At 39.4% G+C, this 24716-nt stretch overlaps 1 protein-coding gene across 2 annotated transcripts in view; it reads right to left on the reverse strand.

Annotated features, from left to right (window-relative positions):
• LOC128698674 (MAM and LDL-receptor class A domain-containing protein 1) overlaps nt 1-24716 on the reverse strand; it is a 696795-nt gene that overhangs the window by 580555 nt on the left and 91524 nt on the right. For both annotated transcript variants that reach the window (XM_070084847.1, XM_070084846.1), the window contains exons 12-14: nt 9347-9527; nt 9039-9146; nt 8651-8811 (exon numbers count right to left, since the gene is read on the reverse strand). In XM_070084847.1, coding sequence (XP_069940948.1) covers nt 8651-8811; nt 9039-9146; nt 9347-9527 — 450 coding nt within the window. The remainder of the gene's footprint in view (nt 1-8650; nt 8812-9038; nt 9147-9346; nt 9528-24716) is intronic.

Consider the following 24716-nt stretch of genomic DNA (forward strand, 5'->3'; position numbering starts at 1 on the left):
TCTTGCTACTTTTACTTACAATTAGTTCACACATGCATGTACACTTTTATGTATACACACTCATTTGAATTTTCTTTGTTTTTTCTGAATAGTTCTTATTCTATTATTTTCCTTTCATATCCATGGAGAAGTGGAATAAGAATCTTTCCTCCATAAGTCATGCGTGTAGTAAAAGTCAACTAAAATACCAGGAGCAATGGGCTAGTAACTCCTTTTCCTGTACAACTTACTAAAAATAAAAATAAAACCCTTAAGTTGGGATCTTTGAATGCACGTTGATGTAGTGCAGACGATAAGAAAGAGATGAGTGTGGATGTTATGAATGAAAAGAAGCTGGATGTCCTGGCTCTAAGTGATATAAAAGCTGAAGGGGTTAGAAGTGTTTCAGTGGGAAGAAATAAATGGGATTAGGTCAGGGGTTTCTAATAGAGTTAGAGCTAAGGAAGGAGTAGGAATAATGTTGACGGATCAGTTATGGCAGGAAAAAGAGGGAATATAAATGTATAAATTCAAGGATTATGTGGCGTAAAATAAGAGTCAGGATATGAAAAGTAGGTTATAGTAGGTGTTTATGCACCTCGAGAAGAGAGAAGTGTAGAGGAGAAAGAGATTTTGGGAGATGTTGAATGTTTGGGGAGTTTTGATACAAGTGAGACAGTATTTATGTTATTTTTTTTTTTTATTATTAGCACACTGGCCGATTCCCACCAAGGCAGGGTGGCCCAAAAAAGAAAAACTTTCACCATCATTCACTCCATCACTGTCTTGCCAGAAGGGTGCTTTACACTACAGTTTTTAAACTGCAACATTAACACCCCTCCTTCAGTATTTATGATTAGGTACGTAAATGCTAAAGTAGGTAAAACTGTTGTGGAGGGAGTAATAGGTAAGTTTGGGTGCCAGGGGTAAATGAAAATGGGCTGCCTTTAATTGAACTGTGTATAGAAAGAGGCTTGGTAATAAGTAATACATATTTTCAGAAAAAGAGGATAAATAACTATACAACATGTAATGAAAGTAGCTTGTTTGATTATGTATTGGTGGATAAAAGGTTGATGGGTAGGCTTCAGGATGTGTATGTTTATAGAGGGGCAACAGATAAATTGGATCATTATTTAGTTGTAACTACAGTTAGAGTTAGAGGTAGATGGAGCAAAAGGAAAACGGCAACAGTAAGTATGAGGCGAAAGTTTATTGTTTAAGGGAAGAGGAAGTTAGGGTGACATATGAGCAACTATTGGGAGAAGGATGGGCTAGTAAGAGAGTAGGTAGTGTGGGGGGGGGGGGGGTTGAAGAGGGGTGGAATAGTTTCAAAAATGCAGTGTTAGAATGTGGGGCAGAAGTTTGTGGCTATAGGAGGGTGGGTGCAGGAGCAAAGAGGAGTGATTTGTGGAATGATCAGGTAAAGGGTGTGATAAATGAGAAAAAGGCCACTGATGAGAGGTTTTTACAAAGCAGAAGTGATATAAGAAGGGTGGAGCATATGGAGAGTACAAGAGAGATGAAGAGAGGGTCATCCTAGGAAAGGATGAAGGGAAGGGGTAAAAGAGGTTTTTGTGTGCAAGGGGCTTAAACATGCAGCAGGCACGTGTGAGCATGTCAGATAGGAGTAAATGGAGAAGAATAGCTTTTGGGACCTGATGAGCTATTGGAGTATGAGGAGGGTAATATTTTGTGAAGGTATTCACAAAAAATGTATAGAATAGGAGGTAGGTTATTGAAAGCAGTGAAATATTTTTATGAGGATAGTGAGGCTCAGGTTAGAGTATTTAAGAGAGAGGGAGATTATGTCTCAGTAAAAGTAGGCCTTAGAATGGGATGTGTGATATCAACATGTTTGTTCAATATATTTATAGATGGGGTTGTAAGAGAAGTGAATGCTCGAGTGTTGGCATGAGGTGAGGGGATTAAAAGATAAAGAATCTAACACAAAGTGGGAGTTGTTACAATTGCTCTTTGCTGATTACACTGTGCTTTTGGGAGATTCTGAATTGAAGTTGCAGAGGTTGGTGGTTGAGTTTGGTAGAGTATGTAAAAGAAGGAAATTCAAAGCAAATACATGAAAAAGTAAGGTGATGAGGATAAAAAAATCAGGCAGCAAAAGACTGGATATCAGATTGGAGGGAGAGAGAATGGAGGAGATGAATGTATTCAGATATTTGGGAGTAGATGTGTCAGCAGATGGGTCTATGAAAGATGAGGTGAATCACAGAACTGACGAGGTTAAAAAGGTGAGTGGTGCACTGAGGAGCCTGTGGAGACAAAACCCTTTATGCATGGAAGCAAAAAGGGGAATGAATGAGAGTATAGTTATACCAATGCTCTATATAGGTGTGAAGCATGAGTGGTGAATGCTGCAACAAGGAGAAGGGTGGAGGCAGTGGAGATGTCATGTCTAAAGGCAATGTGTAGTATGAATATAATGCAGAGAATCCATAGCTCAGAGATTAGGAGGAGGTGCAGGATTACCAAAACTATTATCCAGAAGGCTGAGGAGGGGTTGTTGAGGTGCTTCAGACATGTAGAGTGGATGGAACGAATCAGAATGACTACGAGAGTGTATAAATCTGTAGTGGAGGAAAAATGGGGGAGGGATTAGCCTAGGAAAGGTTGGAGGGAGAGGGGTAAAGGAGGTTTCGGGTGTGAGGGGCTTGGACTTCCAGCAAGCATGCATGAGCATGTTAGTTAGGAACGAATGAAGACAAATGGTTTTTAGCACTTGACATGCTGTTGGAGAGTGAGCAAGGTAATATTTATGAGGGGATTCAGGGAAACTGGCAGGCCGGACTTGAGTCCTGGAGATGGGAAGTACAAAGCCTGCACTCTGAAGGAGGGATATTAATGTTGCAGTTTTATAACTGTAGCGCATGTGTGCCTCTGGCAAAACAGTGATGAAGTGCATGATGATGAAAGTTTTTCTGTTTTGGGTCACCTGCCTCAGTGGGAGACTGCCATTGTGTTAAAAAAACTACCATATATTTAAAGCATTATAAATTATAAAGCAATTATAATTTAACCCTTAAATGGTCCAAACGTATATATATACGTTCTCTCGCGTAGTGCCCCAAACGTACATGTATATATACATTTCCTTTGTCATTCATTCAGCACTGGCATGATAAGCCTGAGTCACCTAGACATGAGAGAATGGGTGTGCGCACTCACTGTGCGCCATATGAAAAAAACTGGGGATGACTGGGTACTATATGCTCTTTTTTCCTATTAAAAAAAAAAAAAAATTCTCAAAAAATTTGGGGCGCTACCCAAGAGAACGTTTATATAAGTTTGAACCGTTTAAGGGTTAATAGGTAGTAGGTTGGTAGACAGCAACCATTCGGGGAGGTACTACCGTTCTACCAAGTGAGTGTAAAAATGAAGCCTGTATTTGTTTTACATGATGGTAGGACTGCTGTCTCATAAACATCCAAGATTTCAGGTATGTCTTGCTACTTCTACTTACACTTAGGTCACACTACACATACATGTACACATTTATGTATACACACCCATCTGAGTATTCTTTAATATTATCTAAATAGTTATTGTTCTTAGTGCTTTTCATTTCTTATCCATGGGGAAGGGGAATAAGAATCTTTACTGCGTAAGCCATGCATGTTGTAAAAGTCAACTAAAATGCTGGGAACAATGGGCTAGTAACCCCTTTTCCCGTATAGCTTACTAAAAAGAAAAAGAAGAAAACCGCCAAAGTGGGATTTTGAATGTGCATGGATGCTGTGCGAATAAGAAAGGGATGATTGTGGATGTTATGAATGGGAAGAAGCTGGATGTCCTGGCTTTAAGTGAAACAAAGCTGAAGGGGGTGGGACTTTCAGCGGGGAGAAATAAATGGGATTAGGTCAGGGGTTTCAAATAGAGTTAGAGCTAAAGAAAGAGTAGCAATAATGTTGAAGGATAAGTTATGGCAGGAAAACAGAGAATATAAATGTATAAATTCAAGGATTACGTGGTGCAAAATAAGGGTTGGATGTGAAAAGTGGGTTATAGTAAGTGTTTATGCACCTGGAGAAGAGAGAAGTGTAGAGGAGAGAGAGAGATTTTGGGAAACGTTGAGTGAGTGCATGGAGAGTTTTGAACCAAGTGAGAGAGTACTTGTGGTTGGGGATCTCAATGCTAAAGTGGGTAAAAATGTTATGGAGGGAGTAGTAGGTAAATTTAGGTTGCCAGGGAGCTGTGAGTAGAAAGAGGTTTGGTAATAAGTAATACATATTTTATAAAAAAAAGGATAAATAAGTATACAAGGTATGATATATATAGCACGTAATGAAAGTAGTTTGTTATATTATGTATTGGTGGATAAAAGGTTGACTGGCAGGCTTCAGGATGTACATGTTATAGAAGGGCAACAGATATATCAGATCATTATTAAGTTGTAGCTACAGTTAGAGTAAGAGGTAGATGGGACAGAAGAAAAATGGCAACAGCAAGTAAGAGAGAAGTGAAAGTGTATAAACTTTAGGAGGAGGAAGTTAGGGTGAGATATAAGCAATTATTGGCAGAAAGGTGGGCTAATAAAAGTATGAATATTGTGGGGGTTGAAGAGGGTTGGGATAGTTTTAAAAATGCAGTATTAGAATGTGGGGCAGAAGTTTGTAGCTATAGAAGGGTGGGTGTAGAAAGAAAGAGGAGTGACTGGTGGAATAATGAAGTAAAGGGTGTGACAAGAGAGAAAAAGATAGCTTATGATAGGTTTTTACAAAGCAGAAGTGTAGTAAGAAGAGCAGAGTATATGGAGAGTAAAAGAAAAGTGAAGAGAGTGGTGAAAGAGTGCAAAAGGAGAGCACATGAAAGAGTGGGAGAGGCACTGGCAAGAAATTTTGCTGAAAATAAGAAAAAAATTTGGAGATAAACAAGTTAAGAAAGCCTAGGGAACAAATGGATTTGTCAGTTAAAAACAGAATAGGGGAGTTAGTAGATAGGGAGCTGAAGATACTGGGTAGATGGTGGGAATATTCTGAGGAACTTTTAAATGTCAATGATGAAAGGGAAGTGGCAAATTCATGCACTGGTCAGGGAGGTACAACATCATTTAGGAGTGAAGAAGAGCAGGAGGTGAGTGTGGGGGAGGTGCGTGAGGCATTACGTAGAATGAAAGGGGGTAAAGCTGCAGGAACTGATGGGATCGTGACAGAAATGTTAATAGCAGGGGGGGATATTATGTTGGAGTGATTGGTATTATTATTTAATAAATGTATGAAAGAGGGGAAGGTACCTAGGGACTGACAGAAAGCGTGTATAGTTCCTTTATATAAAGGGAAGGGGGACAAAAGAAATTGTAACAATTATAGGGGAATAAGTTTACTGAGTATACCAGGAAAAGTCCATGGTAGGGTTATTATTGAAAGAATTAGAGGTAAGACAGAGAGTAGGATAGCAGATGAGCAAGGAGACTTTAGAATGAAGGGGATGTATCGATCAAGTGTTTACATTAAAGCATATACAGTGGACCCCCGGTTAACGATTTTAATCCGTGCAAGAGGGCTCATCGTTATGCGAAATAATCGTAATGCGAATGAATTTTCCCCATAAGAAATAATGGAAATAAAATTAATCCGTGCAAGACGCCCAAAAGTATGAAAAAAATTTTTTTTTACCACATGAAATGTTAATTTTAATACACACAAACTGAAAAAGGCATGCACAATTACATGACACTTACTTTTATTGAAGATCTGGTGATGATTGATGGGATGGGAGGAGGGGAGAGCATTATCTTCTTACTGTTTAGAAGGGGAATCCCCTTCCATTAGGACTTGAGGTAGCAAGTCCTTTTCTGGGGTTACTTCCCTTCTTCTTTTAATGCCACTAGGACCAGCTTGAGAGTCACTGGACCTCTGTCGCACAACAAATCTGTCCATAGAGCTCTGTACCTCCCGTTCCTTCAAGACTTTCCTAAAATGGGCCATAACATTGTCATTGAAATAGTCACAAGCACGGCTTGCAACAGCTGTGTCAGGGTGATTTTCATCTATAAAGGTTTGCAGTTCAACCCACTCTGCACACATTTCCTTAATCTTTGAAGTAGGCACAATGGATTCCACAACTGGCATAGGCTTCTCAGGGTTAGCCCCAAACCCTTCAAAATCTTTCTTAATTTCCATACTAATTCTCACCCTTTTTACCACAGGGTTGGCACTAGAAGCTTTCTTGGGGCCCATGGTCACTTATTTTCCAGAAACAGCACCGAAAATACTGTAATAATACGAAATATTCCGAGTGTATGCTTGGATGTTACCGCGGAGGCTGGCTGGTAAACAATGGGACGGAGCAGCACATGTGAGGCTGGCTGAGGGCACATTGGACGCGTCTCGGACGAAAATCGGTATGCGGGTTTTTAATCGGTATGCGCGGCAAAAATTTTGCGATAAAAGTAATCGTTATGCGGAAAAATCGCTATGCGATGCCATCGTTATGCGGGGGTCCACTGTATGTGAACAGTATTTAGATAAAGGTAGGGAAGTTTTCATTGCATTAATGAATTTAGAAAAGGCATATGATAGAGTGGATAGGGGAGCAATGTGGCAGATGTTACAAATGTATGGAATAGGTAGTAAGTTACTAAATGCTGTAAAGAGTTTTTATGAGGATAGTGAGGTTCAGGTTAGGTGTGTAGAAGAGAGGGAGATTACTTCCAGGTAAAAGTAGGTCTTAGACAGGGATGTGCAATGTCACCATGGTTGTTTAATATGTTTATAGATGGGGTTGTGAAAGAAGTAAATGCTAGGGTGTTGGGGAGAGAGGCGGGATTAAATTATGGGGAATCAAGTACAAAATAGGAGTTGATACAGTTACTTTTTGCTGATGATACTGTGCTTACAGGAGAGCCTAAAGAAAAGTTGCAAAGGTTAGTGGACAAGTTTGGGAGGGTGTGTAAAGGTAGAAAGTTGAAAGTGAACATAGATAAGAGTAAGGTGATTACGATATCAAACAATTTAGATAAAAAAAATTGTACATCATATTGGAGGGAAGGAGTATGGAAGAAGTGAATGTTTTCAGATATTTGGGAGTTGACTTGTCAGCGGATGGATTTATGAAGGATGAGGTTAATCATAAAATTGATGAAGGAAAAAAGGTTAGTGGTGCATTGAGTTATTTGTGGAGACAAAAAACGTTATCCATGGAGGCAAAGAAGGGAATGTACAAAAGTACAGTGGTACCAACACTCTTATATGGGTGTGAAGCTCGGGTTGTAAACGCTGCAGTGAGGAGGCGGCTGGAGGCAGTGGAGATGTTCTGTCTAAGGGCAATGTGTGGTGTAAATATTACGCAGAGAATTCGGAGTGTGGTAATTACGAGAAGGTGTGGAGTTAATAAAAGTATTAGTCAAGATTGCTGAAGAGTGGTTATTGAGGTGGTTTGGTCATTTAGAGATAATGGGTCAAAGTAGAATGACTTGGAGAGTGTATAAATCAGTAGGGTAAGGAAGATGAGGTAGGGGTCGTCCTCAAAAAGGCTTGAGGGAAGGGTTCAAGGAGATTTTGTGAGCCAGAGGCTTGGTCTTCCAGCAAGCATGCATGAGCATGTTAGATAGGAGTGAATGGAGCGCCTCTGCAAAGATAGTGATTATGTATGAGTGAGGTGAAAGTGTTAAATGATGATGAAAGTATTTCCCTTGTGGGGATTTTCTTATTTTTTGGGTCACCCTGCCTCAGTGGGAGATGGGCCGACTTGTTGAAAAAAAAAGAATATTCATTTACATTTCAACATGTATGACATCTAAGCAAGAAAAAATATAAATACTGTAATAATAATAATAAAGGTTCAACATTGATTTTCCTCCATTTCTGGTTCTAACCTTTGCTGAATTATCCATTTTTTTCAGATCAACAGAGGTCACAGTGCACCTCTAATCCAGTAATTATATACTTCTTGTCTCTGTACATCACCATGCTTTATTAATTACTATACCATTAAAGAAGATGGAGAGAAATATAGGATGATTAAGTGGAATGGAGGGATTGAGGGGGATGTCATGCCACAAACCAGTGCCGGAGGCTTGAACATCCAGCAAGCCTGTATGAGCATGAAGGAATTCAGGAAAGAATGGTTGCCCAGACATGAGACAGTTCTAGCACTCAGGAGGGGTGGTGATGTTACAGTTGGAAGGTCGTCTGAACTGTGATGTCAGCATGCTTCTGGTATGACAATGATTGAATAAATGATGGCAAATGTGTTTCTTTATTTTTTCTGGGTCACCCTACCTTAGCTGGAGATAGTTGACAGGGTAAACTAAAATAATAAGTAAATAACATTTAATTTCAACACCTCAGTCTGAAGCTTCCTGGAAAACGGGTCACATGCTTTAATACAAATTTGAGTATCCTCTAGCTTGTTTGGCAGCCCACTCAACTCACATATAGTGTCCACAGGTCAATCCTTGGCATAAGTAGAAATGTTGGGCATGTTTCCTTGCACCTGCTGCCCCTTGTCACCATCAGTAAGTAGGTACCTGTTAGTTAGATGTCCACTGTGGGTCACATCCTTGGCATGGTAGTACACCTTAAATAGGACTGATTTTGAAATGAGCTGAGGTAAGATACTAGCTCTTAGCCTGTAAAATCTGTGTATAAAAAATAGTGAATAACTATACAATCATCTAAATAATTTATAAAAAAAGAAAAAGCATAACTACCTCAATATAAAAATTAACTGTGCCTTCTGCAGTGTCATTCATGTGAAACCAGAACTGGAGACAAGCAGATATGGCTGCAGCAGGTGTCATGATTGGACTCCTGAGTACTGCTGCATCTCCCATCTCATATTTAGTGGGCTCTAAGACCAGCATCTTACCACCTGGTTTGGTAACAGGCAAATTTTTAAACTAGCAAAATTTCTATTTAAAATTTTGTTTTATACTCTGTATATTCCAGGACATCACACTGTACATATATTCTACACCATGGTGGAAAAATTTAAAAGTTAGAAAAAATCACAATAAAAGAAAAGATAATATTTCCAAGTTCCAAGTGACTTAATATAATTTGCAATTCCTTAAATTTAAAGACAGAAAAATGTTTTACCAAGATCTCCATTTGTGTGGTCATTGCTTATGGTTATATCCCAAAAAGCCTCTTCATTAAATAAATGAGTCCATCCACAAAAATTAGAGCCTTCAAAATTGCATTCAGCTGAAAGGAATGTACATATTTCATTTTAACATACCGTATTTACAAAAAAAAATATTGTTAAAAAATATTATTATTTGGGAAATACAGTACTGACCATAGAATCTAAAATTAAAATATAACATTAAGATATAAGAATATTACACTAAGTTTACTAATACTACTGTACATATATAAATATATATATGAAATATTTAACACACCTGCATTACCACAAGTGCCATAATGGATACTAAAATCATCAAAGGCCACAAACGAAGTGTTGTCTTGAGTTTCAAAAATGGCTTGTACTTGTATTTTGAAAAAATTAATGCTAATGTCCACTCTGCCTTCCATCCACTCTGAGACTTGGCCAACAGGTGCTTCCCACACTATTACTGGGGCCTATAATCAAAATATAAATGTCAAATTATGTCAATTAAATACTACAGAATGCTAAGGATATTACTATATTTTAAAATATATTTATTTCAATGCAGGTTTCTATTAGATACATAATAACAGGAAAGTTTTTGTTTAAGTGTAAAATCTGGCAAAAACTCATTTTATGGCAAATAAAGAGACAATATATTTCAATGTTGTATTTTAAGATTATAGACAAGAAAAGGCAAAGAAGATAATCTGAGGCAAATATAATGAAAGTTCATTAACAAAGCATTAACACTGTATATTTATAATATATATACAGTGGACCCTTGCCTAACCAACGCATCGCATAACGTTAAATCCGCCTAGTGATACATTTTAACGCAAAAGTTTTGCCTTCGCTAGCGCTAAAAAACTCGCCCAACGCGATTCATTCTGTTCGAGACCCATCCACGTGTGGCCTGAGTGCGCCTCACTTGTCCCGTGGGTGCCAGTGTTTACAAGCCAGCCACCGCGGTCGCATTCAAATGTACAATCGGAACATTTCATATTATCACAGCGTTTTTAGTGATAAGTCACCATGGGCCCCAAGAAAGCTTCTAGTACCAACCCTGTGGTAAAAAGGGTGAGAATCAGTATGGAAATTAAGAAAGATTTTGAAGGGTTTGGGGCTAACCCTGAGAAGCCTATGCCAGTTGTGGAATCCATTGTGCCTACTTCAAAAATTTAGGAAATATGTGCAAAGTGGCTTGAAGTCCAAACCTTTACGGATGAAAATCACCCTGACACAGCTACTGCAAGCCATGTTGGCAACCTGTACAATGACAACGTTATGGCCCATTTTAAGAAAGTCTTAAAGGAACGGGAGGTACAGAGCTCTATTGACAGATTTGTTGTGCGACAGAGGTCCAGTGACTCTCAAGCTGGTCCTAGAGGCATTAAAAGAAGAAGGGAAGTAACCCCAGAAAAGGAATTGCTACCTCAAGTCCTAATGGAAGGGGATTCCCCTTCTAAACATTAACACCATCCACACTCTCCCCTCCTCCCATCCCATCAATCATCACCAGATCTTCAATAAAGGTAAGTGTCATGTAACTGTACATGTCTTCTTCAGTTTGTGTGTATTAAAATTAATATTTCATGTGGTAAAAAAATTTTTTTTTCATACTTTGGGGTGTCAGGAATGGATTAATTTGATTTCCATTATTTCTTATGGGGAAAATTAATTCGGCTAACGATAATTTCGCCTAACGTTGAACTCTCAGGAACAGATTAATATCGTTAGGCGAGGGTCCACTGTATATACAGTGGACCCCCGGTTTGCGATATTAATCCATTCCTGAGAGCTCATCGTAAACCAAAATTATCGGAAAGCGAATCAATTTTCTCCATAAGAAATAATGGAAATCAAATTACTACGTGCAAGACACCCAAAAGTATGAAAAAAAAAACTTTTACCACATGAAATATTAAGTTTAATGCACAGTTTGTAGTATGTACTCTACTAACAATAGAATACATGATACTTACCTTTAATGAAGATCTGGTGATGATTGATGGGATGGGAGGAGGGGAGAGTGTCGATGTTGTTAATGTTTAGAAGGGGAATCCCCTTCCATTAGGACTTGAGGTAGCAAGTCCTTTTCCGGGGTTACGTCCCTTCTTCTTTTAATGCCACTAGGACCAGCTTGAGAGTCACTGGACTTCTGTCGCACAACATATCTGTCCATAGAGGCCTGTACCTCTCGTTCCTGTATGACTTTCCTAAAGTGGTTCACAACAGTGTCATTGTACAGGTTGCCAACACGGCTTGCAGTAGCTGTGTGAGGGTGATTTTCATCAAAAAAGCTTTGCACTTCAAGCCACTTTGCACACATTTCCTTAATCTTTGAAGTAGGCAACTTCTTCAATTTCTCTATCCCCTCCTCCAAGCAGTTTCCTCAGGTCTGGCCTCTTGCTGTTGAAGATGATCTAGCAGCTCATCAGTGGTTAGTTCGTCATTGTCCTCCTCCACCAACTCTTCCACATCCTCCCCACTAACCTCCAACCCCAAGGACTTCCCCAATGCCACAATGGATTCCTCAACTGGCACAGGAATCCCAGGGTTAGCCTCAAACCCTTCGAAATCCTTTTTGTCCACACATTCTGGCCACAGTTTTTTCCAGACAGAGTTCAAGGTCCTCTTTGTCACTCCCTCCCAAGCCTTACCTATAAGGTTTATGCAATTGAGGATATTAAAGTGATCCTTCCAAAACCCTTTTAGAGTCAATAGAGTGTCTGTGGTCACTTCAAAGCACCTTTCAAACATAGCTTTTGTGTACAGTTTCTTGAAGTTGGAAATGACCTGCTGGTCCATGGGCTGCAGGATAGGAGTGGTATTGGGAGGCAAAAACTTGACGGTAATGAAGCTCATGTCCCCAGAAAGTCGCTCTGCCAAGTCTGTAGGATGACCAGGGGCATTGTCTAATACTAGGAGGCACTTAAGGTCTAATTTCTTTTCAATTAGGTCATTTTTCACATTGGGGCAAATGCATGGTGTAACCAGTCATAGAAAAAGTCCCTAGTGACCCATGCTTTACTATCTGCCCTCCACAGCACATACAAATTAGCCTTGAGGATATTCTTTTGCCTGAACGCTCTGGGAGTTTCTGAGTGATACACCAATAAAGGCTTCACTTTGCAATCATCACTAGCATTGGCACACATCAGAAGAGTAAGCCTGTCTTTCATAGGCTTATGTCCTGGGAGTGCCTTTTCCTCCTGAGTAATGTAGGTCCTGCTTGGCAATTTCTTCCAAAATAGGCCTGTTTCGTCGCAATTAAACACTTGTTCAGATTTCAAGTCGTGAATTCACTGTCTAAGTAATCCTTGAATTCCTTCACATATTTTTCAGCTGCTTTGTGGTCTGAACTGGCAGCCTCACCATGCCTAATCACACTATGTATGCCACTACGATTCTTAAATCTTTCAAACCAACCTCTACTGGCCTTAAATTCACTCACATCACCACTAGTTGCAGGCAATTTCTTTACCAAATCGTCATGCAACTGCCTAGCCTTTTCACAAATGATCGCTTGAGAGATGCTATCTCCTGCTATCTGTTTTTCATTTATCCACACCAATAACAGTCTCTCAACATCTTCTAACACTTGCGGTCGCTGTTTCATAATCACAGTTGCACCTTTTGCAACAACAGCTTCCTTGATTACCGTTTTCCTGGTCACTATAGTAGAGATGGTTGATTGGGGTTTTCTATACAACCTGGCCAGCTCCGACACACGCACTCCACTTTCGAACTTTGCAATTATCTCTTTCTTCATTTCAATAGTCATTAGCACCCTTTTTCTCAAAGGGTTGGCACTAGAAGCTTTCTTGGGGCCCATGGTGATTTATTATGCAGAAACAAGCACCAAAAACACTGTGATAATATAGAATGTACCGAATGCATCCTTAGATGCTAGCATACTGGCTGGCCTGTAAACACTGGCACACATGGGGCAGTTCAGGCCACACGTGGACACGTCTTGGACGAATCGCGTATACCGGATTTTGTAACAGGAACCGAGGCAAAATTTTTGCGTTAAAATGCATCAAATACCGGATTTATCGGATACCGATGGCATCGCGAACCGGGGGTCCACTGTATATATATACAGTGGACCCCCGGTTAACGATATTTTTTCACTCCAGAAGTATGTTCAGGTGCCAGTACTGACCGAATTTGTTCCCATAAGAAATATTGTGAAGTAGATTAGTCCATTTCAGACCCCCAAACATACACGTACAAACGCACTTACATAAATACACTTACATAATTGGTCACATTCGGAGGTAATCGTTATGCGGGGGTCCACTGTATATATATATATATATATATATATATATATATATATATATATACATATATATATACATATATATACAGTGGTCCCCCGCTTTTCATAGTTCCCGGCAATCGTAAAATTCGCCAATCATAGAGGTATTTTCGTATAAACATGGACTCGCTTTTGATAGGTTGACTCGCGAGTCGTAATTCGTCCGGGATGCGTACCCATGGCGTGAGCCAGGGCGACAGCCAGTCTGGCATTGTTTACCAGTGAGCGAAGGTCCCCTCACGTGCTCCAGCGAAATATTTCATAATATTCCATTTATTTTAGTGCTTGCAAGTACTAAATAAGCTACCATGGCTCCAAAGAAAGCTCCTAGTGCCAAGCCTGTGGTAAAGAAGGTGAGAAATATGATTGAATTTAAGAAAACCATCACTAAACAATATGCAAGTGGTACAAGTGTGGCCGAACTGTCCAGGATGTATAAGAAACCCAACACAACCTTATGTTCCATAGTGGCCAAGAAAAATGAAATAAAGGATGCTGTTGTTGCAAAGGGAGTAACTATGCTGACAAAAATGAGATCACCAGTACTCGAAGAGGTTGAGATGTTATTATTGGTGTGGATAAATGAGAAACAATTAGCATGAGATATTCTTATGACTTCGTTTATTTGTGAAAAGGCTAGGCAGTTGCATGAAGATTTGGTAAAGAAATTGCCTGCAAATAGTGGTGAAGTGAGTGAATTTAAGGCCAGCAAAGGCTGGTTTGAGAGATTTAAGAACCGTACTGGCATACACAGAGTGGTAAGGCATGGTGAGGCTGCCAGTTCGGACCACAAGGCGGCTGAAAAATATGTGCATGAATTCCAGGAGTACATAGAGGCTGAAGGACTGAAACCTGAACAAGTGTTCAATTGTGACGAAACAGACCTCTTTTGGAAGAAAATGCCAAAGAGAACCTTCATTACACAAGGGGAAAAGGCAATGCCAGGACACAAGCCTATGAAAGATAGGCTGACGCTAATGTTCTGTGCTAATGCTAGTGGGGATTTCAAAGTGAAGCCATTACTAGTGTACCATTCTGAAAATCCCAGTGTGTTTAGGAAAAACAATGTGATGAAGAGTAAATTGTGTGTGTTTTGGAAATCTAATAGTAAGGCATGGGTCACAAGGGAAATTTTCGTCGAGTGGTTCAATGAAGTGTTTGGCCCTAGTGTGAAGGAGTATCTCCTGGAAAAGAAATTGGATCTCAAGTGCCTGCTAGTAATGGACAATGCACCTGCTCATCCTCCAAACTTGGATGACCTAATTTTCGAGGAGTTTGGGTTCCTCACAGTAAAGTTCTTGCCCCCGAATACCACTCCTCTCCTCCAACCCATGGACCAGCAGGTTATTGCAAACTTTAAAAAACTCTACACAAAAGCAATGTTTCACAGGTGCTTGACTGTGACCACAGACACTCACTTGACCCTAAGGGAATTTTGGAGAGAACACTTCAGCATCCTCCACTGCATAACCCTTATAGGTATGGCTTGGGAGGGAGTGACTACCAGGACTTTGAACTCTGCCTGGAGAAAATTGTGGCCAGATTGTGTCGACAAGAGGGATTTTGAAGAATTTGGGACTGACCCTAATGAGCCTATGTCTGTTGTAAAATCAATTGTGGCACTGGGGAGTTCCATGGGGTTGGATGTGAGTTTGGAGGATGTGGAAGAATTGGTGGAAGACCACAATGAAGAGCTCACCACTGAGGAGCTGCAAGAGCTTCAGCAGGAAGAGCAACACATTGCAGCTCAGAATCTTGCTGCAGAGGAGGAGGAAGAGAGATGGAAGAAGGTGCCTTCTTCAGAAATTAAAGAGATTTTTACTATGTGGGGTAAGATGGAAAGCTTTATGGAGAAACATCACCCTAACAAGGTTGTTGCAAGCCAGGTTGGCAACATGTACGGTGACAAAGTCTTGGGCCATTTTAGGGAAGTGTTAAAGAGACGCCAGAAACAGAGCTCTCTCCACAGTTATTTTGTGAGACAGGACTCCAGTGACTCTCAAGGTGGTCCTAGTGGCATTAAGAAACATAGAAGAGAAGCAACCCCAGAAAAGCAAATGGTACCTGAGGTGTTGATTGAATGGGATTCCCCATCCAAACTATAAACAATCCACTCTCTCTCCTCCTCCAGTCTCCCATACACTAAGAAGAATCTCCAATAAAGGTAAGTGTTTTGCTGTTAATGTTTCATTCATCATTTCCCATTGTATTGTTTATGTACTACATGCATATTTCATGTTAAAATTTTTTTTGTTTTAATACTTCTGGGTGTCAGGAACGGATTAATTGTATTTACATTATTTCTTATGGGGAAAATTGATTCGTAAATCGTAAATTTCGTTTATAGTAACGGCTCCAGGAACGGATTAATTACGAACAACGAGGGGCCACTATGTGTGTGTGTGTGTGTGTGTGTGTGTGTGTGTGTGTGTGTGTGTGTGTGTGTGTGTGTGTGTGTGTGTGTGTGTGTGTGTGTGTGTGTGTGTGTGTGTGTGTGTGTGTGTGTGTGTGTGTGTGTGTGTGTGTGTGTGTGTGTGTGTGTGTGTGTGTGTGTGTGTGTGTGTGTGTGTGTGTGTGTGTGTGTGTGTGTGTGTGTGTGTGTGTATATATATACAGTGGACCCCCGCATACCGTTGGAATCACATAACGATTAATCCGCATACCGCTTGCTTTAATCGCAAAAATTTTGCCTCGCATACCGCTTAAAAACCCGCTCACCGCTGTTCGTCCGAGACGCGTCCAATGTGCGCCCTCAGCCAGCCTCACATGTGCCGCCCGTGCCATTGTTTACCAGCCAGCCTCCGCGGTAACATCCAAGCATACAATCGGAATATTTTGTATTATTACAGTGTTTTCGGTGCTTTATCTGGAAAATAAGTGAACATGGGCCCCAAGAAAGCTTCTAGTGCCAACCCTACAGCAATAAGGGTGAGAATTCCAATAGAGATGAAGAAAGAGATCATTGATAAGTATGAAAGTGGAGTGCATATCGCCGACCTGGCCAGGTTGTACAAGAAACCCCTATCAACCATCGCTACTATTGTGGGCACCAGAAAGGCAATCAAGGAAGCTGTTCTTGCCAAAGGTTTTACTGTGTTTTCGAAACAAAGATCGCAAGTGATGGAAGATGTTGAGAGACTCTTATTGGTGTGGATAAATGACAAACAGCTAGCAGGAGATAGCATCTCTCAAGCGATCATAAGCGAAAAGGCTAGGAAGTTGCATGAGGATTTAATTAAAAAAATGCCTGCAACTAGTGCTGATGTGAGTGAATTTAAGGCCAGCAAAGGTTGGTTTGAGAGATTTAAGAAGCGTAGTGGCATACATAGTGTGATAAGGCATGGTGAGGCTGCCAGTTCGGACCACAAAGCAGCTGAAAAATATGTGCAGGAATTCAAGAAGTACATAGACAGTGAAGGACTGAAACCTGAACAAGTGTTTAATTGTGATGAAACAGGCCTGTTTTGGAAGAAAATGCCAAGCAGGACCTACATTACTCAGGAGGAAAAGGCACTCCCAGGACATAAGCCTATGAAAGACAGGCTTACTTTGTTGATGTGTTCCAATGCTACTGGTGATTGCAAAGTTAAGCCTTTATTAGTGTATCACTCTGAAACTCCCAGACCGTTCAGGCAAAAGAATGTCCTCAAGGAGAATTTGTGTGTGCTGTGGAGGGCAAACAGTAAAGCATGGGTCACTAGGGACTTTTTCTATGACTGGTTACACCATGCATTTGCCCCCAATGTGAAAGATTACCTAACTGAAAAGAAATTAGAACTTAAGTGCCTCCTGGTGTTAGACAATGCCCCTGGTCATCCTACAGACATGGCAGAGCGACTTTATGGGGACATGAGCTTCATTAAGGTGAAGTTTTTGCCTCCTAATACCACTCCTCTCCTGCAGCCCATGGACTAGCAGGTTATTTCCAACTTCAAGAAACTGTACACAAAAGCTCTGTTTGAAAGGTGCTTTGTAATGACCTCAGAAACTCAACTGACTCTAAGAGAGTTTTGGAGAGATCACTTTAATATCCTCAATTGTGTAAACCTTATAGGTAAGGCTTGGGAGGAAGTGACAAAGAGGACCTTGAACTCTGCTTGGAAGAAACTGTGGCCAGAATGTGTAGACAAAAGGGATTTTGAAGGGTTTGAGGCTAACCCTGAGAATCCTGTGCCAGTTGAGGAATCCATTGTGGCATTGGGAAAGTCCTTGGGGTTGGAGGTTAGTGGGGATGATGTGGAAGAGTTGGTGGAGGAGGACAATGAAGAACTAACCACTGATGAGCTGATAGATCAACTTCAAGAGCAAGAGGCCAGACCTGAGGAAACTGGTTCAGAGAAGGGGAGAGAGAAATTGAAGAAGTTGCCTACTACAAAGATTAAGGAAATCTGTGCAATGTGGCTGAAAGTGCAAACCTTTATGGATGAGAATCACCCTCACACAGCTATTGCAAGCCGTGTTGGCAACCTGTACACTGACAATGTTGTGAAACACTTTAGGGAAGTCATAAAGGAACGAGAGGTACAGGCCACTATGGACAGATATGTTGTGCGAAAGAAGTCCAGTGACTCTGAAGCTGGTCCTAGTGGCATTAAAAGATGAAGGGAAGTAACCCCAGAAAAGGACTTGACACCTCAAGTCTTAATGGAAGGGGATTCCCCTTCTAAACACTAACACTCTCTCTCCCCTCCTCCCATCCCATCAATCATCACCAGATCTTCAATAAAAGTAAGTATCATGTAATTGTGCATGCCTTTTTCAGTTTGTGTGTATTAAAATTAACATTTCATGTGGTAAAATTTTTTTTTTCATACTTTTGGGTGTCTTGCACGGATTAATTTGATTTCCATTATTTCTTATGGGGAAAATTCATTCGCATACTGATTATTTCGCATACCAATGAGCCCTCTTGCACGGATTAAAATCGGTATACGGGGGTCCACTGTGTATGTATATGAATATGTATATATATATATATATATATATATATATATATATATATATATATATATATATATATATATATATATATATATACATAAATATATATATATATATATATATATATATATACACCTACCATCCGACTTACGACCAAGCTTGGTTTCGACCAACCGGTCGTAAGTCAAAATGGACGTAAGTCGAACCTTTGAAAGTTGCCGACATACTGGGTAGGGAATAATGTCAAACCTTTCCTATATAAACTACCTACATAATTCTGTAATGTAATGTACAATCATTATTTCATTCTTTTTACCATAATTTACTTCTATTGTTATATTTTAATTATTTATGTACTGTATATAATGTATACATGGTAGTGAACTGTACTGTAAATTTTACACCGCATACAGTATCATATATTACTCTTATCTTTATGTATTGTCGACACAGTGGAATGGGAGAATACCACTGGTAGTGTCATCCTGCCAGAATGTAGTATAACCTATACCCTAAGTAAAGAGACACAACTCTGGAACGTGTGTAATACGTGTCCGGCTGGCTGGCCGGGTGGGTGGGTGGGTGGCTGGGTGGGTGGTTGGTTGGCTGACTGAAAGTGGCTGTCTCTCTGTGTGTGTGTATATATGTATGTATGTATGTATATATATATATATATATATATATATATATATATATATATATATATATATATATATATATATATATATATATATATATCTCACAGGTACACATAAGTAAAGTTATCATACATATTATAAATTACCTAGGATAACCCAAAAGAATCCAGACAAAGTGCTATACAGTGGATCTGTGCTCCAGTGCCCTAAATTAATAATAATATTAATTATTATTATTATTATTATTATTATTATTATTGTTATTATTATTACAATAATATATATGTACTAATATTAATAATAATATTATTAAACTATAATAGAACAATCGTGTCCACTCATTACTGACCTTAAAATATCTGTAGTCTTAACCCTTTGAGGGTTTCGGCTGTACTAGTACGGCTTACAACCCAGGGTTTTTGACGTACTAGTACGCCTAAATTCTAGCGCTCTCAAATCTAGTGGGAGAAAGCTGGTAGTCCTACATATGAAAGAATAGGTCTATGTGGTCAGTGTGCACTGTATAAAAAAATCCTGCAGCACACAGTGCATAATGAGAAAAAAAAAATTGACCGTATTTTTGGAATAAAACAGAGACTTTGCACTATATTTTCGTATGTTATTTATTGTTGTATTCTAGTTTTCTTGGTCTCATTTTATAGAATGGAAGACATATTACAGAAATTGAGATGATTTTGACTGGTTTTACAATGAAAAGTACCTTGAAGTTGAGCTCAGAGTAGCAGAAATGTTCGATTTTTACCAAAGTTCAAAAGTAAGCAAATCATGTCAAGCGTCCAATATACGTCAACTGGTGAGTCTAATATTTTTTTGCAAGTGTGCCAATATTATTTATACCATTTTTTACACTAATGCAGTAGTCTGCATAACAGTAAATCTTCTATTTTTTGTGAGAATAAAAATTTAAAGTGGAAAGCAAAAGAATGTAAGTGGGGCCTTGAGACGTAACTAATGAACAGAGGAAATGTCATTTTAGTGCCAGGAATGTCTTTCTTGTTTATTCTGGACCCTATTCGGAAATTGGCATCTTTTGAAATCTGTGTGAAATTGGCAAAATTGCTAAATTCTGACCACTGTACTGGATAGTTGAAATTAGTAAATGGGTGGTTTCTTGCACTCATTCGAAAGAAAAAATGGAGTTCTAGCGAAATATTCATGTTTTTTGTCTACTAGTACAGCGGAATTGGCCGAAAATGGGGCTCAAAGTGGGCAAAATCGCCGATGCGTAAACATCGCCGAGACCGCTAACTTCGCGAGAGCATAATTCTGTAAGTTTTCAATCAAATTTCATACTTTTGGTGTCATTATGATTGGGAAAAAATTCTCTATCTTTTCATAAGAAAAAATTACTTTTTTTGTTTTAAATTTGGCCGACCCTGAAAACGAGTCTCGGAGAGGGCCTGTCGACCCTCAAAGGGTTAATGTAGTGAGAGGTAAGTAAACAAGATTAAATGAGAGAGAATGAGAGGGTAGAAGGTTGGTGAGTTATGTAAACAAACGTTGTTGTTGTTGTTGTTGTTGTTACCATTCCGGACACGAATGGTTTCTGTTCACTCTGTCAAGCCGACCAGAAAAACATCTCATATTTGTTAATTTATATGTTTGTATGTTATGTAGCATGTTTATTATATAATTTTGAAAAAAAAAATCATAGATGGATTAAGCCAAATGTCTATATTAACATTTTATACACATTTAATGTGCCTCAGTGATTATTATTGTGTTATTATCATTATTAATGTGGCATCTTCAAGACCAATTACACTCTTAATGAGTGGCTCTGAGACAGACAAGCAGACAGAAACACAGACACGGGTAGACAGAAAGACACACAGGTAGACAGAAAGACAGACACACAGGTAGACAGAAAGACAGATACAGGTAGACAGACAGACACACAGAAAGACAGACACACAGGTAGACAAAGACACACACAGGTAGACAGAAAGACACACACAGGTAGGCATAAAGACAGACACACAAGTAGACAGAAAGACAGACACACAGACAGACACACAGGTAGACAGACAGACAGACACTGGTAGACATAAAGACAGACACACAGATTGACACAAAGACACACACAGGTAGACAGAAAGACACACAGGTAGACAGAAAGACAGACACACAGGTAGACAAACAGATGCACAGAGATACAGACAGACACAGATATACAGGCAGACAGATACAGACAGGTTTATGTGCAACAGTGAAAACAAATAGAGAGTTGGAGAGTAAGAGCCTTTCTTGCCACAATCTCCAGTGCAAGATTCAGACTTCATCTTAGGGGCCATGGTGAAATTTACTGTCCAGTTAGTACAGTTAATACAGTATGATGCTGCTGATAGGGCAGGGTTACTCAAACTGATGCTGCCTGCATGACACATTGCCGCCGTGAGTATTGTCAAATATTGTACAGAGGTGTGCATCAGCCGGCCCAGCCCAGCTGCCAGATGCACGCTCATAAGTCAGTGGACGTATGTTGAGCAGGTCGTAAGTCGGATGGTAGGTGTGTATATATATATATATATATATATATATATATAATTTTTTTTTTTTTTTTAACAAGTCGGCCATCTCCCACCAAGGCAGGGTGACCCAAAAAGAAAGAAAATCCCCAAAAAGAAAATACTTTCATCATCATTCAACACTTTCACCTCACTCACACATAATCACTGTTTTTGCAGAGGTGCTCAGAACACAACAGTTTAGAAGCATATACATATAAAGATACACAACATATCCCTTTAATACTTTAAAGTCTTAACCCCTTGACTGCATTACAAGATTTCAAGGTCATTCAATTTTGGTCCATACACATCTAAAATGGTAACAATTTTTGAACTGGATTTTTTTTTCCTTTATTTTATTTAAAATTATGTCACAGCATGCCATCAATTAACACATGTTCCTTTACCATGTTTTCTATGTGACACTACTGCAAAACTGTGGCATATTTTCAACTAATACCCTGTAAAATTTAACTAACACAGTGCCACTTCTAGGGAAAAAATTTGGAGCACAGCAAGCCGAGCCGCAGAATTTTTCCTCTCCGACTAGTAGGCTCACAGGCAGTCTGCCTGAGGGTCAGGCCATTGTCTTTGTGGGGAAGGCCTAGCTTCCTCTTCTGCCTCCCTCATCCCACCTCTCATGTCTCAATACTTTGTACATACATATCCTGTATGATTCTCAGATCTGTGTTTGTGAATCAGTTTTTCATCTTTTCATTAGTATATCTTGTACAGTGGAACCTCGGTTTTCATATGCCCCAGTTTTCTTAGGATTCAATTTTCAACAACTTTTTTTTGTCAAACTTTTGTCCCAGTTTTCATACACCCGCTCGGTTTTCATAGGGTTGAAAATGGCCCATACCAATCGCGTCAACATGACTCTGCCACTCAAGCACCCGCACAAAGCATCCCATGCATTCGTGACTCAGTCTGCCTTTGTTTTTTCGTTGAGCATCACCCTGCACGTTCATCCAAAATATTTCTTAATAATCCATTGTTTTTTGTGCTTGTTTATTGAATGCAAGTGCTAAATAAGCCACCATGGAGCCAAAGTAAGTTCCGAATGTGCCTTCTTCAGTGATTAAGGACAAGTGTGCAAAGTGGAATGAGTTGCAAAGTTTTGTGGAGAAATATCACCTTAACAAAGCTTTTGCAAGCCATGTCTGCAACATGTACAATGAAAATGCCTTGTCCGATTTTAGGCAAATCTTAAAAAGATGCCAAAAACAGATCTCTGTGAACAGATTTTTTGTGTGAAAGGGGTACAGGGACTCTCAAGCTGGTCTTAGTGCCAGTAAAAGACAAAGAAGGGTTTTGATACCTGAAGTCCTTATGGATTGGGATTCCCCTTTCAAACAATAACCTCTCCTCCCTCTCCCCTCCTCGCTGTCTTCCATATGCCAACAAGAGTCTTCAATAAAGGTAAAAGTGATATTAAATGTTCATTTATCCATTTCATTAGTCATTTATAGTTATTTCTCATTGTTTTCTGTATGTAAAACTATAGTTATTCTCTAAATATTTTTTTTTTTTAACAAATCGGCAGTCTCCCACTGAGGCAGGATGATCCAAAAAGAAAGAAAATCCCCAAAGAGAAAATACTTTCATCATCATTCAACACTTTCACCTCACTCACACATAATCACTGTTTTTGCAGAGGTGCTCAGAACACAACAGTTTAGAAGCATATACGTATAATGATACACAACATATCCCTCCAAACTGCTAATATCCCGAAACCCCTCCTTTAGAGTGCAGGCATTGTACTTCCCATTTCCAGGACTCAAGCCCGGCTATATAAAAATACCCAGTTTCCCTGAATCCTTTCACTAAATATTACCCTGCTCACACTCCAACAGATCGTCAGGTCCCAAATACCATTCGTCTCCATTCACTCCTATTGAATACGCTCATGCACGCCTATTGGAAGTCCAAGCCTCTCACCCACAAAACCTCCCTTACCCCTTCCTTCCAACCATTTCGAGGACAACCCCTACCCCGCCTTCCTTCCCTACAGATTTAACCCGTTGACTGTCGCGGCTGTACATATACGTCTTACGAGGTACTGTGTTTGACGTATATATACAGTGGACCCCCGCATAACGATCACCTCCCAATGCAACCAATTATGTAAGCGTATTTATGTAAGTGCGTTTGTACGTGTATGTTTGAGGGTCTGAAATGGACTAATCTACTTCACAATATTCCTTATGGGAACAAATTCGATCAGTACTGGCACCTGAACATACTTCTGGAATGAAAAAATATCGTTAACCGGGGGTCCACTGTACTCATAAATTCTAGCGGCTTCAAATCAAGCAGGAGAAAGCTGGTAGGCCCACATGTGAGAGAATTGGTCTGTGTGGTCAGTGTGCACCATATAAAAAAAACCCTGGAGCATGCAGTGCATAATGAGAAAAAAAAAACTCTGACCATTTTTTTTAATTAAAATGCCGACTTTGTGGTCTATTTTCGTATATAGTATTTATGGTTGTATTCTTGTTTTCTTGGTCTCATTTGATAGAATGGAAAACATATTATAGAAATAGATGTGATTTTGATTGATTTTACTATAAAAAGAACCTAGAAATGGAGCTCAAAGTAGGGGAAATGTTTGATTTTTGCCAATGTTCAAAAGTAAACAAATGATGCCGTTATCCAATAAATGTCCAACTAGCCATTCTAATATGCAGTCATGAATGGGTTGATGTTATTTATACAATTATTACAGTATTGTAGTAGTCTGCATAATAGGAAGTCTTCTATTTTTTGTTTGAATAAAAATTCAAAATAGAAAGCAAGAGTAATATCAGAGGGGCCTGGAGACATGACTGATGAGCAAAGAAAATGATATTTTAGAGCCACAAATGTCTGCATTGTTCATTCTGGACCTTATTTTGAAATTGTCATATTTTTTAGTTTTCGTGAAATTGGCCAAATTGCAAATTTATGATCACATTATTAGGTAGTTGAAATCGGTAAATGGGTAGTTTCTTGTACTCAATCGATAGAAAAAATGGAGTTCTAAAGAAATAGCTATGAGTTTGGGCGACTGGAATTAGCCGAAAATAGGGCTCAAAGTGGGCGAAATCACCGATTTGTAAACAGCGTCGAGGTCGCTAACTTTGCAAGAGCGTAATTCCATCAGTTTTACCATCAAATTTCGTTTTTTTGGTGTCATTACAATCGGGAAAAGATTCTCTATCATTTCATAAGAAAAAA

The sequence above is a fragment of the Cherax quadricarinatus genome, chromosome 14, assembly GCF_038502225.1.
Source record: "Cherax quadricarinatus isolate ZL_2023a chromosome 14, ASM3850222v1, whole genome shotgun sequence".
NCBI lineage: Eukaryota > Metazoa > Arthropoda > Malacostraca > Decapoda > Parastacidae > Cherax > Cherax quadricarinatus.